The sequence below is a fragment of the Bos grunniens genome, chromosome X, assembly GCF_055505025.1.
Source record: "Bos grunniens cultivar Pamir isolate PY7600 chromosome X, Bosgru_T2T1.0, whole genome shotgun sequence".
Classification (NCBI taxonomy): domain Eukaryota; kingdom Metazoa; phylum Chordata; class Mammalia; order Artiodactyla; family Bovidae; genus Bos; species Bos grunniens.
The window spans coordinates 124,459,505-124,474,284 of record NC_141194.1 but is presented as its reverse complement, the minus strand read 5'-3'; the positions used below and the strand labels follow the sequence as shown (position 1 = coordinate 124,474,284).

The 14,780-nt window shown below is 38.4% G+C and overlaps 1 protein-coding gene across 15 annotated transcripts in view; it reads left to right on the top strand.

The window, feature by feature from the left end:
- LOC147341293 (transmembrane 9 superfamily member 2-like) overlaps positions 1-14,780 on the top strand; it is an 81,409-nt gene that overhangs the window by 54,844 nt on the left and 11,785 nt on the right. For 6 of the 15 annotated variants that reach the window (XM_086389075.1, XM_086389074.1, XM_086389085.1 and 3 more), the window contains 4 exons: positions 26-185; positions 1,423-1,571; positions 4,245-4,356; positions 9,222-9,393. In XM_086389075.1, the coding sequence (XP_086245201.1) occupies positions 26-185; positions 1,423-1,571; positions 4,245-4,356; positions 9,222-9,393 (593 nt within the window). The remainder of the gene's footprint in view (positions 1-25; positions 186-1,422; positions 1,572-4,244; positions 4,357-9,221; positions 9,394-14,780) is intronic. The other 9 variants (XM_086389078.1, XM_086389079.1, XM_086389087.1 and 6 more) reach the window with 6 other exon arrangements.

Here is a 14,780-nt window from a genome sequence, read left to right as displayed (position 1 = left end):
TTTTCTGATGGTTTTTCTCCCCTAGTGTGGTCTTTGTTGACATCTTTATCATGAATTTAATTCTTTGGATTGAAGGGTCATCATCTGCTATCTCATTTGGTACCTTGGTAGGAATCCTTGCATTGTGGTTTGGCATTTCAGTGCCATTAACATTTTTGGGTGCATACGTTGGAAGTTTCCAAAAGGTAAACTTTTAAAATACTGCTTTTGACCATCGAATGATGTCTGAAATAATACCTCAGTGTGAATAGACTATACAGGAAATGGAAGATGTACCATTGGAGAAAATGACAAAGAATAATCATTTAGGGATAAAAGATTTTTACAAACTTTAAATGAAAGACAGTAACACTTTAAAAGACATTCTTTAATGTATTTCACATTTTATGGGTTGTTTATATTTCCCTCTCTCTCTGATGGGCAAAATTTAAAAGATATATTATAGGAAGGCTGACTTTAAGAAAGTCAGAAAAATGATGAGATTATATAGTTGGGGGAAGAAAGCCAAGATACAATCCAAGAAATGGGTTCTGTTGACGGATTTTTTTTCTTTTTTGTTATGGTTTATCCCAGGATATTGAATATAGTTCCCTGTGTTATACAGTAGGATCTTGTTGTTTATCCATTCTCTGTGTAATAGTTTGTATCTTCTCACCCAGTTTACATATTTGATAGCCTATTCAACATATAGGGAAAAGGAACAGTATACCAAAAAGACTAAATGAGGCCACACTACAAAAGGGTTGTATTATGAGGACATAGCATGAATTTGCATGGGAGAAGTCAGACAAGACAAAACAGGAAGTGGAGTTCCATATAGAGCAGAAAAAGAAAAATTTCTGAAAACTGTTGACAAATTTTCAGAGATAAATTATTAGACAAATTCTAAGAGAGAACTTTTTGATGTCATATATTATTTTACATTGAAACAGTCACTAGTAAGTTTTGTCCAATATCTCCCTTGAAATGTGTAAGGAAAGATAAACATCCTTATTGTTTACCTGTGTCCTATCTAACATGGTGGCCACTCAACAACTATAGTTTTTGAGTACTTGGAATGTGGCTAGTCTGAATTATGTGCTGTAAGTGTAAAATACACACTGGTTTTCAACCACTTAGAACAACAACAACAACAAGAATGTAAAATATCTTGATTAATAATTTTATATCGGTCACAAATGTAAATGATACTATTTGGGCATGTTAGATCATTAGATCAAATAACATATATAAGAAACTGGATACTTACTGCCTTTGTGGCTTGCATCATAGTATTTCTGTGGCAGAGCATTGGTCTAGCCTTTGCCCATATAACTGCTCTTGAAAATGTTCAGATTTAAGATTGTGTATTGTGATGCTGTCTGTATAAATTTACTTCAGTTTTATTTCATTCTGATTTTCACTTGATTTATTTTCGAGCAGTTTGACTATCCGGTTGGTACAAACCAGATTCCTCGTCATATTCCTCACCAGGATTTCATTAGAAGACCACTTTTTAGTATCATCATCGGTGGCGTTTTACCTTTTGGTTGTATTTTTATCCAACTATTTTTTATTCTAAACAGCATTTGGTGAGTATCATTATCTTCTTTTTAGCTTATTTATTTTTTAATTGAAGGATAATTGCTTTACAGAATTGTGTTGTTTTCTGTCAAGCATCAACATGAATCAGCCATAGGTATTCATATCTTCTTAATCTCCAAAATATTAATTGTTAATAAATTAATTTTCCTATATGTCGAGGTCGAATTCTGGTATAGTAAGACTTCATGTACTACCCTGTTTTATCCAGGGAATAGCAATCTGACCCGAAGGAATTTCCTAGGAAACTAAGACTTAATTTACAACATTTAAAAGCCACTTTTGGATGGAAATGTCTATAAAGCTTTCCTTTTTGAAAATTAATAGCCTCTTTTTAATCCTTTCCAGGTGACTTAGAAAAGTTGGTCTCAAACCATACTTCTCTGAGACTTTGCAGGGGGTTGAATGGGGGTGTCCCTTGGAGGGAGGTACCTAAAGATGGAAGGGGAAGCTTTGATTTGTATCATTTTTCCATACTGGCCTCCCATGCAAGATTTCATTTATTTTCTCTGCTAAAAATAACGTGAATAGCACTGATTTTGGGTCTTCATCTGTACTGAGCTATAAGTCATGGTTTTCTATCTTCCTTTCTGTCAACTGTTAGTTGTGCTGTCAGATGCCTTTTCCTTATAGCCTTCCTCTTTTTATCTGCTACTTTTAATCTGTTGTAATTTAAGAATTCTAATAACCAATATGGAGCTTCCCAGGTAGCTCAGTTGTAAAGAATCTGCCTTCCAATGCAGGAGATGCAGGAACCTCAGGTTTGATTCCTGGGTTAGGAAGATCCCCTGGAGGAGGAAATGGCAACCCACTTCAGTATTCTTGCCTGGAGAACCTCATGGACAGAAGAGCCTGGTGGGCTACAGTCCACGGGGTCACAAAGAGCTGGACACAACTGAGCACACATGCACCAATAACCAATATAGAAATGCATGTGAAGTAAGAACCAGTGCTCTCTGATTAAAGTGCTACAGTTTTAGTGCCCCTGCTTTGTGACAGCTATTTCAGTTGCTCCAAGTCCCTTTTTTTTCTTACTTCCTGATTCTTGACAGCATTTTGGTTTTGGGAGCTGCCAAGTGGGATTTACTCTGGAGGGATTTTTGGAGATGGGGCAAATGCACAATAAAATAAAATGCAGTCACCAATTGTGCATGTTATAACACTTCTGTCCCAAAAGAATCTTCTAGACAAAGCTTTGATGTACTAGGAAATTAGGTTTAATCATAGACATTAATTGCCCACCTTTTATAAACAGCACTGTGTCAAAGTTGTTTGAAAGATAAGCAGTAAAATCTGTTACCTTTATAGTAACCAAATTTTGCAGATATTTTTGATGGGAAAGTATTTTTAAAGCAAAACTAAAAGATTATTTGAAGTGTTAGTCGCTCAGTCGTGTCTGACTCTCTTTGCAACCCCATGGGCTGTGGCCCACCAGGCTCCTCTGTCCATGGAATTCTCCAGGCAAGAATACTGGAGTGGGTTGCCATGTCCTTATTCAGGAGATCTTCCTGACCCAGGGATTGAACCTGGGTCTCTCATATTGCAGGCAGATTCTTTACTGCTTGAGCCAAGATTCTTTAGATGATTTAATTTTTGTTTCAATGAGAAACCAGGGTGCTTGTTGTGTACAACTTTGTATATATTTATGAACTCTAGAGATGATTCTTCCCAACCCCCATCCTTCATCCTCACCCCCAGGGGTATATTTTACATGAGGTTTTAAAATGGAATATTGATCAGTTCACCAGTTTCTTCTCTTCAGAAGGCTTTTTGAAATGTCTATTTCTTATCCCAATTTAGTCAGCTTGCTCTATAATAATGAAAGGAATTACTTCATTCCTTTGAAGTTTGGCCTAAATGTAATCTACACAGTGATATTTTTAAAGATGCATGTTTGAAAGTAGATTTAATAGAATTATGTGTGTTGTGCTATAAAGACCAATTTGGAGAAGCTACCTGTTAACAGACCTCCAAAAACAAAATTTGATTCTGTGGTTTTCTGTTGTATAATATAGTCGCTGGTTGGAGACGGCAATGGCACCCCACTCCAGTACTCTTGCCTGGAAAATCCCATGGACAGAGGAGCCTGGTGGCTGCAGTCCATGGGGTCGCGAAGAGTCGGATACGACTGAGCGACTTCACTTTCGCTTTTCACTTTCATGCATTGGAGAAAGAAATGGCAACCCACTCCAGTGTTCTTGCCTGGAGAATCCCAGGGACGGGGGAGCGTGGTGGGCTGCCGTCTATGGGGTCGCACAGAGTCGGACATGACTGAAGCGACTTAGCAGCAGCAGCAGCAGCAGCATGCTATTTGCGTTTCTAAAGAGAAAACATGTTTTCAACTGTGTATAGAGAAAATCGATGGGTTTCAAGTGAAAACTAAATTATAGGAGCAGACAAATATTGGTGAGTAGCAATACTATTTCTGATGAGAGAGAATATGGCCAAATTCTGAAGCTGTGTAGGTGAGGGAATATACGTATATATTTGATACTACATGGATACTACATGAATTTGATGATATTACATGAATAGATGAAGTCTGGAATGAAAATCTCAAGGTGAGAAAAGTGTGTGACAGTTTACTGTTTAGAGTTGGATGGATCTTTCTGTGTGTATCCTTAAGTTAAAGCTTATTTTAAAATTGTCATTTTTCTTTTCAGGTCTCATCAGATGTACATCATGTTTGGCTTCCTTTTCTTAGTCTTTATAATTCTTCTGATTACTTGTTCTGAAGCTACCATTCTGCTGTGTTATTTTCATTTGTGTTCCGAGGTAAAGACATAAGAAAATAGTACATCTGAAGCTTTCTAAACTTGCATTATTAGAAGTCTGTTGAGATTGGAGAAGGAAATGGCAACCCACTCCAGTGTTCTTGCCTGGAGAATCCCAGGGACGGGGGAGCGTGGTGGGCTGCCGTCCATGGGGTCGCACAGAGTCGGACACGACTGAAGCGACTTAGCATCAGCAGCAGTCTCAATCTGTCTTTACCTCTAAGTAACTTTTAGAGGTAATCCATTTAGGATTACTTAGGCTAATCCACCTGGCTGGGTCTCAGTTTTACATCCTTAAAAATAAGGAGAGAGGCCAGGTATTCTCTGATATCCCCTATAGCTTTGAGATTTTTATAATCTCTCCAAATAGATTGTAAAATGCTTTGTTATGTGATGACTTCTTTTTTAATCTACTACTTTATGTATTTTTATGTTCACAAGAGCTCTTGAATAAATGAGTCTTTGCACCAAAAAAAAAAAAAAAAAGTCTGTTGAGAAAGGGATTAAACTAAGTGTTAACTGCATGGTTTGTACAACTTGAGATCACTTCTATATTGTGTTTTCCTAATGACACATTTTGATTTTGATGCAGCTATCAAGTTAATGCTTTTTTAAAAAATTAATTTATTTTAGTTGGAGGCTAATTACTTTACAGTATTGTAGTGGGTTTTGCCATACATTGATATGAATCAGCCATGGGTTTACATATGTTCCCTATCTTGAACCCCCCTCCCACATCCCTCCCCATCCCATCCCTCTGGATCATCCCAGTGCACCAGCCCTGAGCACCCTGTCTCATGCATCAAACCTGGACTGGAGATCTGTTTCATATATGATAATATACATGTTTCAATGCTATTCTCTCAGATCTTCCCACCCTCGCCTTCTCCCACAGAGTCCAGAAGATTGTTCTATACATCTGTGTCTCTTTTGCTGTCTTGCATATAGGGTTATTGTTACCATCTTTCTAAATTCCATATATATGTGTTAGTATACTGTATTGGTATTTTTCTTTCTGACTTACTTCACTCTGTATAATAGGCTCCAGTTTCATCCACCTCATTAGAACTGATTCAAATGTACTCTTTTTAATGGCTGAGTAATACTCCATTGTGTATATGTACCACAGCTTTCTTATCCATTCATCTGCTGATGGACATCTAGGTTGCTTCCATGTCCTGGCTATTATAAACAGTGCTGTGATGAACACTGGGGTACACGTGTCTCTTTCAATTCTGGTTTCCTCAGTGTGTATGCCCAGCAGTGGGATTGCTGGATCATAAGGCAGTTCTATTTCCAGTTTTTTAAGGAATCTCCACACTGTTCTCCATAGTGACTGTACTAGTTTGCATTCCCACCAACAGTATAAGAGGGTTCCCTTTTCTCTACACCCTCTCCAGCATTTATTGTTCGTAGATTTTTGGATGGCAGCCATTGTGACTGGTGTGAAATGGTACCTCATAGTGGTTTTGATTTGCATTTCTCTGATAATGAATGATGTTGAGCATCTTTTCATGTGTTTGTTAGCCATCTGTATGTCTTCTTTGGAGAACTGTCTGTTTAGTTCTGTGACCCATTTTTGATTGGGTCATTGATTTTTCTGGAATTGAGCTTCAGGGATTGCTTGTATATTTTTGAGATTAATTCTTTGTCAGTTGTTTCATTTGCTATTATTTCCTCCCATTCTGAAGGCTGTCTTTTCACCTTGCTTATAGTTTCCTTCATTGTGCAAAAGCTTTTAAGTTTAATTAGGTTCCATTTGTTTATTTTTGCTTTTATTTCCAATACACTGGGAGGTGGGTCATAGAGGATCCTGCCTTGATTTATGTCGGAGAGTGTTTTGCCTGTGTTTTCCTCTAGGAGTTTTATAGTTTCTGGTCTTACATTTAGATCTTTAATCCATTTTGAGTTTATTTTTGTGTATGGTGTTAGAAAGTGTTCTAGTTTCATTCTTTTACAAGTGGTTGACCAGTTTTCCCAGCACCACTTCTTAAAGAGATTGTCTTTTCTCCATTGTATATTCTTGCCTTCTTTGTCAAAGATAAGGTGTCCATAGGTGTGTGGGTTTATCTCTGGGCTTTCTATTTTGTTCCATTGATCTATATTTCTGTTTTTGTGCCAGTACCATACTATCTTGATGATTGTAGCTTTGTAGTAGAGCCTGAAGTCAGGCAGGTTGATTCCTCGAGTTCCAATCTTCTTTCTCAAGATTGCTTTGGCTATTTGAGATTTTTTGTATTTCCATACGAATTGTGAAATTATTTGTTCTAGTTCTGTGAAAAATACTTTTGGTAGCTTGATAGGGATTGCATTGAATCTATAGGTTGCTTTGGGTAGTATACTCATTGTCACTGTATTGATTCTTCCAATCCATGAACTTGGTATATTTCTCCATCTATTTGTGTCCTTTTTGATTTCTTTCATCAGTAAGTTAATGCTACTTTGATAGAAAGTTTTCAGGAGAAAGCAGTTTCTCTCTGGCTAGTTACTATAATTTCTGTATAGTATTCAGTTAACATAGGAAAACACAGGGAACTGATTTGATAGTTCTGACATAAAACATCTGATTCGATGATGTTTTCTTTTTAACAATTAACATTTTCTTGTAGCTTAAGGTAAGGTAAGGTAAGTCACTTCAGTCGTGTCCGACTCTGTGCAACCCCATAGACGGCAGCCCACCAGGCTCCCCCATCCCTGGGATTCTCCAGGCAAGAACACTGGAGTGGGTTGCCATTTCCTTCTCCAATGCATGAAAGTGAAAAGTGAAAGTGAAGTCGCTCAGTTGTGTCTGACCCTCAGCGACCCCATGGACTGCAGCCTACCAGGCTCCTCCGTCCATGGGATTTTCCAGGCAAGAGTACTGGAGTGGGGTGCCATTGCCTTCTCCTCTTGTAGCTTAGGCCAGGATTATATTTTATGGGCTTGAGGTTGCTGCTAAAGGCCCTTTCTCTTTCTTTTTGTTGCCTTTTGGTTACCATGGACATATATAATTCTTTTTACCCAATGCCAGCCTCAGTTTTTCCTGATGTCATTTTGAGTAACTGAGCTAGTGGTGAACATATTTTCTTAAATCCTCTAGATCTCTCTTATTTTGGTAATTTAATGTAACTTTCTAAAGGTAACAAGAGAGTTTCGGGAATGATTATTATATACATGATGTCTTAGAGCATTTTTTTTCTTGAGCTATAGGAATAAATGTAAAAGATATATAATTATGTACATATTATACTTAGGTACTCATTCATTCTATGATACATTTTGTCATAGGAATTCTGTAACAATCATTAATAAAACATTAATAGGTATAAGATCTATGTGTATATATATATATACACACACACACACATATATTTCTTAGAAAGGTTTGAGTGCCCCCAAAACCACCCACATATTTGGTGACTCACTAGAAGGACTCATGGGACTCAGCGTATAGACATGTTCTTGGCTAAGGTTTGTTACTGCAAAAGGATGCACAACAGGATTAGTAAGGGAAAAAGACACAGGTGGAACCTGGAAAAAAAACCCATGTGAAGTCTTCCTGTGTTTTCTCTCCCTCATGAGGGAACACACCCAGCATGCTCCTTCTGCAGCAGTAAAAAATGCAGTAGTATATGTGCAGTGTGTCTGCCCAGGAAAGCCCACAAGAGACTCAATAGCCAAGGTTTTTATTGGGACCTAGTCACACAGGCACACTCTGCCTAACAACTCCAAACTTTCCAGCACGTGTTCGCCACGGATCACATAGTTTGTACAGTCTAGGTATAGAAAACCAGTCTTATCAGTCAGGGAATGATTAAATGCTAACTTCCCAGGTATTAAGCCAAGAGTCAACCTTGTAAGCAGACCTTTCTAAAGATGGCAACCTCAGACCTGCTATGTTAACTCTTTTCTGCACAGTTTATCCCCTTGGCCCTTGACCATGGTGCTTTTATGGTAATTTTATTATCAGGAAGGACCCACGGGCAGGGTGTGACTAACCTGATTATTGACCTCTGTCATGACTCCATGGGTCATGAATTTAGCCAGTTAAAATAATTCCCATTAACCATAAAGGTCTATCTTGGACAAACAAACTTGTAGAAAAAGAGATCAGACTTGTGGTTACCAGAGGCAAGGGTTAGGGGGAGGGAGAATTGGATGAAGGTGGTTGAAAGGTACAAACTTGCAGTTATAGGATAAACAAGTACTAGGGATGTAATGTACAACATGATAAATATAATTGACATTGCTGTGTGCTCTTTATGACCATTGTTAAGATAGTAAATCCTAAGAGTTCTCATCACGAGGAAAAATATATTTTTCTCTATTTCTTTAATTTTGTATCTATATGAGATGATGGATGTTCAGTAAAATTACTGTGATAATCATTTCATGATATGTTAAGTCAAGTCATTATATTGTACACCTTAAAATTAGACAGTGCTGTATATCAATTATATCTCAATAAAACTGTAAGGGGGAAAAAAGATCTATCTTAAATTTCTCTACTAACCTTTTTTACCTGAACTGAGGCATCAATTCAGGCCCAGCACAACTCTGGCCAGTAAATTGAAGCTGACGTGAAAACCTTCCAGGGCTGAGGCAGCGTCTAGAGAGAAAGGATGTGCATATTAGAAGTACAGTCCCTGAGGGCACACATGGTCCCCCTGGAAACCAAGAGTTTATCATTGTGAGGGCGCCCCAAGCAGGATGTACATTAGTCAGACTGTACATATGAAATTAGATTTCTTATGAAACTTCCTCTTTTATTTCTTTTAATCCATAATCCTATAGAGCCTATTTTATGTTGCCTCTTATTATAATTACTAACCCATGTATAGTTAGAGTTTCATCTAAAAAGTTGTTTTTTTCTACCTCTTCTCACAGGATTATCATTGGTGGTGGAGAGCCTTTCTTACCAGCAGTTTTACAGCTGTTTATTTTTTTGCTTATGCAGTCTACTACTTCTTCGTTAAACTTAAAATCACAGACATTGCAAGCATCATTTTGTACTTTGGGTACACGATGATCATGGTCTTGATTTTTTTCCTGTTCACTGGTAAGCACAGGATTACATTTTGTGTATTTTGGATTCTCCAAAGAGACTTGGAGATAGCCGTAATATAATAAGCATCAATTAACAATTAATGGAAGGAAGAGGGAACAAAGTCATCATGTTCATTTCTATGCTTTGGGGATAAAAGATTGCAAGGCCTGGGGAGCTGGAGGGACCTTATGTACTTAGCTACAAGACCATCTCTCGTGAATGTTTTTAAACAGTAGGGATGTGTTCCAAAGCACAGTAAGGGTTGTGTGTAATCACTTTTGAATTTCTTCCAGGCATAAAAAATTAACTGACTTGAATAACTTTTAAATTAGTAAAATTAGATTAAGTCAATATAAGCAATTATAGGTGAGGAACAAGATGGGTACTTCTCAGGATTACTCATTTGGGATTGTTATTTTGGTTCAGATGTGATGGCAATTCTTGTTTAGATGAATGCTTAAAGCAGGTGAAAAAATGGCATGGTTTCTAAAATGATCCCATTGGAGAAATAATGAATTTGGAGAGCTTTATGGCCTTGCCAGCCCAAGGGAAGCAGTGGTCCACCTCTACCTGCCTCACTTCTTAAGTTCTGGTTTTAGCTCAAGTCACATCATTTGTGTAGGTCAGTTTGGAACATTTCAAGCATTTTCCTATGCTTTTAACCCTCCAGGTTCAACAAATATGCAAAAATTAACAATGAAAATTTGTCAGAAATCAAAGCCTTAAGACACAGGCAAACGTTATCTGAGAAACTGGGCATCTCGGTGGTGACTTCTTTCTGTCCTTTTTGTGTACCTGCTGCTCTCAACTCTTCAGTAGAGAGAAGACTGTGCAGGCCTCCTCTCATCCCTCAGTTCTATTTAGGAAATTACCTGGTGGTCCAGTGGTTGGGACTCCACGCTTCCACTTCTACTACAGGGAGCCTGAGTTCCATTCCTGGTTGGGGAACTAAAAAATGAGTTCGGTTTTAAGAAGGCCTGAGAGTGTCTCACTATTTTAGTCTAATGAGGCTCCTCATGTTTGCTTTTGAGGTTTTTAAACTTTTTACTGAAATATGCCTGCAGAAAAATGCACACATCATAAGTGTACAGCATTGAACACACTCTATAACTGACAGCCATGTTAATAAAAAGTACATGATCCATGGACCCAAAGCCTCTGTTGGGCGTCTTTCCACTCATTTTCCCCAAAGGCAGCCACTATCCTGACTTTTAACAGCATCAGTTAACTTGTCCTGTTTTTGAATTGTAGGTTAATGGAATCGTACAAGATATACTCTTCTATGTCTGGCTTTTTTGAGGTCAGGTTTCTTTTTCTCCAGATTGTTTGTGAATTTCACCCATATTGCTGTGTGTACATGCCATCTCTGCCCACAGTGTCTTGTTTTGGATTTCTCTCCTTTTAAGTTACTGGCTTTTCTATTTGTGTAATGTGCAGTTGAATGGATTGAGTGCAGTGATTTCAGGCTAATGTTTTCTTCATTACCTAACACTTTGACTCAGGCTACCTTTTTCTGGGAGTCTTATATTATCAGCAGCTTCTTTCAAAAGTGAAATGTCATCCCAAATGGTTCCATTGCTGACAAACATCTATCCCCATTGGTAGTCTCCACCACTTAAATTGCTTCTGTCACTAATATCTGACTTTTCAAGGTTCTCAGTGGTCTCTTGCAAAAACCTAATGGCCGTTCCCTAGTCTCCATCCTCCTTGGCTTCTTGGTTAAACACTACTCCACACCCATTCTGTGAAATTCTTCTAGCATGATTGGCATTCTTCCTGTGCCATATTGTGAATTCTTTTGTTTCCCTCCTTCTTCCTGTCACCTAACTCTAGGCTTTATTGAAGGTTCCAGCTTCAGCATTTCAGTCCTTTCTTTCTGCACTCTCCCTTTTAGAGTTTATTTAGTCCCAGGGCTTCATTTATCTCCTTAGTGCTGACAGCTCCCAAATCTCTGTCTCTAGCCATAATCTCTCTTCATGTATATTCTGAACATTTGCATGTCATGTTGGTTCATGCCCCAGAAAGTGAATCTAGCACTTCCTCCCCCACCTACTGATTCATCTGAATTTCTCTCTCTCTTTGACCCTCATCTCTAATCTCTGATCTCCTTGGCTTATTTTGCATGAATTCTTAACGTAGCCCTTCCATGTTTTATGGACTTCCCTGATAGCTCAGTTGGTAAAGAATCTGCCTGCAGTGCAGGAGATCCCAGTTCGATTCCTGGGTTGGGAAGACCCGCTGGAGAAGGGATAGGCTACCCACTCCAGTATTCTTGGGCTTCCCTGGTAATTCAGCTGGTAAAGAATCCACCTGCAATGAGGGAGACCTGGGTTCAATCCCTGGCTTGGGAAGATCCCCTGGAGAAGGGAAAGGCTACCCACTCCAGTATTCTGGCCTAAAGAATTCCATGGAGTGTATTAGTCCATGGGGTCGCAAAGAGTTGGACATGACTGAGCGACTTTCACTTTCATTTTCCATGCTTTATAGTTAATCACAACCTCCCTATTTATTCTTCTTCAGAAGCTTCTTTTTCTGTCTTACACAGCGCTAGACTCTGGGCTAGGTGCTGGGGACATAGTGGTGAACAAGACAGGTAAGGGCCCCTGCTTTTGTGGATGTTATATGTTAATAGATGGCAGACAAAGAAGGAATTATGGGTTTGATGAGCTTTGTGAAAGAAATGATATGAAAGAAGAGGTGGATAATCAGGTGTTTCAAACAGAGGTGACAGCATGTTCAAAAATCCTGAAGGGGGAAGGAATTTGACATCTTCAGAGAGCGCAGAGGAGTTCACCATGGCAGCGGGTGGGGGATTTCACTAGGTGGCAATAGTGATGTTAGAGATGTAAGGAACTGGCAGATCTTGCCATGGTCTCAAAAACTCTACTAAGGAATTTAGATTTTATTGTTGGAGTTATGGGGAGTTGAGGGGGTTTAAATGTGATAATTTCATTCATCTTATTAGAAAACTTTAATAGTGCCATACTTCCTTATCAAGATCTAAACTTACCTTGGTGTTTGGGCTCCTGTTCTCCCTGCTCCGTATATTTTCTAAATCTCTTAAACTGAACCATTTACTGAGTTCAGGCGTGTATCCTCCTGATTTTTTTTTTTTTTTTTTGCATGTCTCTCCACCTAACTTGGAATCTTCTTGAGAACAGGGACCACACATCTTATGCCTATTTTCTATCCTTCATAGTGCTAAGCACATGGTTCTTCTTGAATTACATAGTGTATGAAAGAGGGTAGATACCCTATGTTTCCATATCTATTTTACTTTAAAAAATGTTTTAGACTGAAGTGTAATTGATATACAACATTTTATTAGTTTCTGGTCTACAACACAATGACTCTATATTTGTATATATTATCAAATGATTACCATAATAAGTCTAGTTAACATCTGTCATACACAGTTAGAAAATGTTTGGAATCAATGAGAACTTTTAAGGTTTATTCTCTTAGCAACTTTTAAATACTAATAAGTATAGTATTGCTATTTATAATCACCATGCTGTGCATCATTCCCCTATGACTTATTTATTTCATAACCGGAAATTTGGACCTTTTGACCACCTTCACCCATTTTGCCCACATTCTTATCTCCCTCCCCCAGCCTCTGGAAACCACCAATCTATTCTCTGTATCTATGAGTTTGGTGTTTGATTTTTTTAAGATTGCACATGTAAGTGAGAGCATGCAGTATTTGTCTTTCTTTGTCTAACTTATTTCACTTAGCATAACGCCCTCAAAGTCCATCCATGTTGTCACAAAAAGCAGGATTTTTTTGTATTTTTTATCACTGAATAATATTCCATTGTATGCATATACCACATTTTCTTTATCCATTTATACATCAGCAGACACTTAGGTTGTTTTCATAATTTGGCTACTATAAATGACACTGCAGTGAACATGGTATACGTGGTTTTTTTTTTTCAGTAAGTGTTTTCATTTTCTTTGGATAAATACCCAGACGTCGAATTTCTGGATCATATGGTAATTCTATTTTTAATTTTTTTAGGAACCTCCATACCATTTTCCATAGTGGCTATACCAATGTATATTCCTATCAACAGTGCACAGGGTCCCCTTTTCTCCACATCCTCCCTAAAACTTTTTATTTCTTGTGTTTTTGATAATTGTCATTCTAACAGGTGTGAGATGGTATCTCATTGTGGTTTTGATTTGCATTTCCCTGATGATTAGTGCTACTGAGCATCTTTTCATGTACTTTTTGGCCTTCTGTATGTCTTCTTTGGAAAAATGTCTATTCAGATCTTCTGTCCACTTTTTGGTAATAAATTTCATACATCTATAGTAACAGGGGGAGAAGGAAATGGCAACCCACTCCAGTATTCTTGCCTAGAGAATCCCATGGACATAGGAGCCTGGTGGGCTGCTGTCCATAGGGTCGCACAAAGTTGGACACGACTGAAGCGACTTAGCATGCATGCATGCATTGGAGAAGGAAATGGCAACCCACTCTAGTATTCTTGCCTGGAGAATCCCAGGGACAGAGGAGCCTGGTGGGCTGCTGTCTATGGGGTCACACAGAGTCAGACACGACTGAAGTGACTTAGCAGCAGCAGCATAGTAACAAGCCTAAAATCTTTCTGGAGGGTGTATATATTTTTTCCTTTCTGGTTTTATTCAGATTTTTTATTGAGGTATAGCTGACGTACAGCTCTGTATAAGTTTCGGGTATACAGCATAATTATTGACTTTCATGCATCATGAAATGATGACCACAGTGGGTTCAATGAACATTTATCATCTCATATAGATACAAAATTAACAAAATAGAAAATTTTTTTCTTCTGCTGAGAACTTTTAGGATTTACTCTTAACAACTTTCATATATAATGTACAACAGTATTAATTATACTTACCATGTTGTATATTATATTCCTAATACTTATTTATTTTATAACTGAAACTTTGTATCTTTTGACTGCCTTCAACCAATTCCTCTTCCCCTACCCCTCACATCTGCTGCTGCTGCTAAGTCGCGTCAGTCGTGTCCAACTCTGTGCGACCCCAGAGACGGCAGCCCACCAGGCTCCCCCGTCCCTGGGATTCTCCAGGCAAGAACACTGGAGTGGGTTGCCATTTCCTTCTCCAATGCATGAAAGTGAAAAGTGAAAGTGAAGTCGCTCAGTCGTGTCCGACTCTTCGCAACCCTATGGACTGCAGCCTACCAGGCTCCTCCGTCCATGGAATTTTCCAGGCGAGAGTACTGGAGTGGGTTGCCATTGCCTTCTCCGACACATCTAGTAACTACAAATCTGATCTCTTTTTCTATGAATTTGTTTCTTTCTTTGTTGAAATATAATTGACCTACAACACTATGTTAGTTCTTGATATACAGCACAGTGATTTGATATTTCTGTCCATTT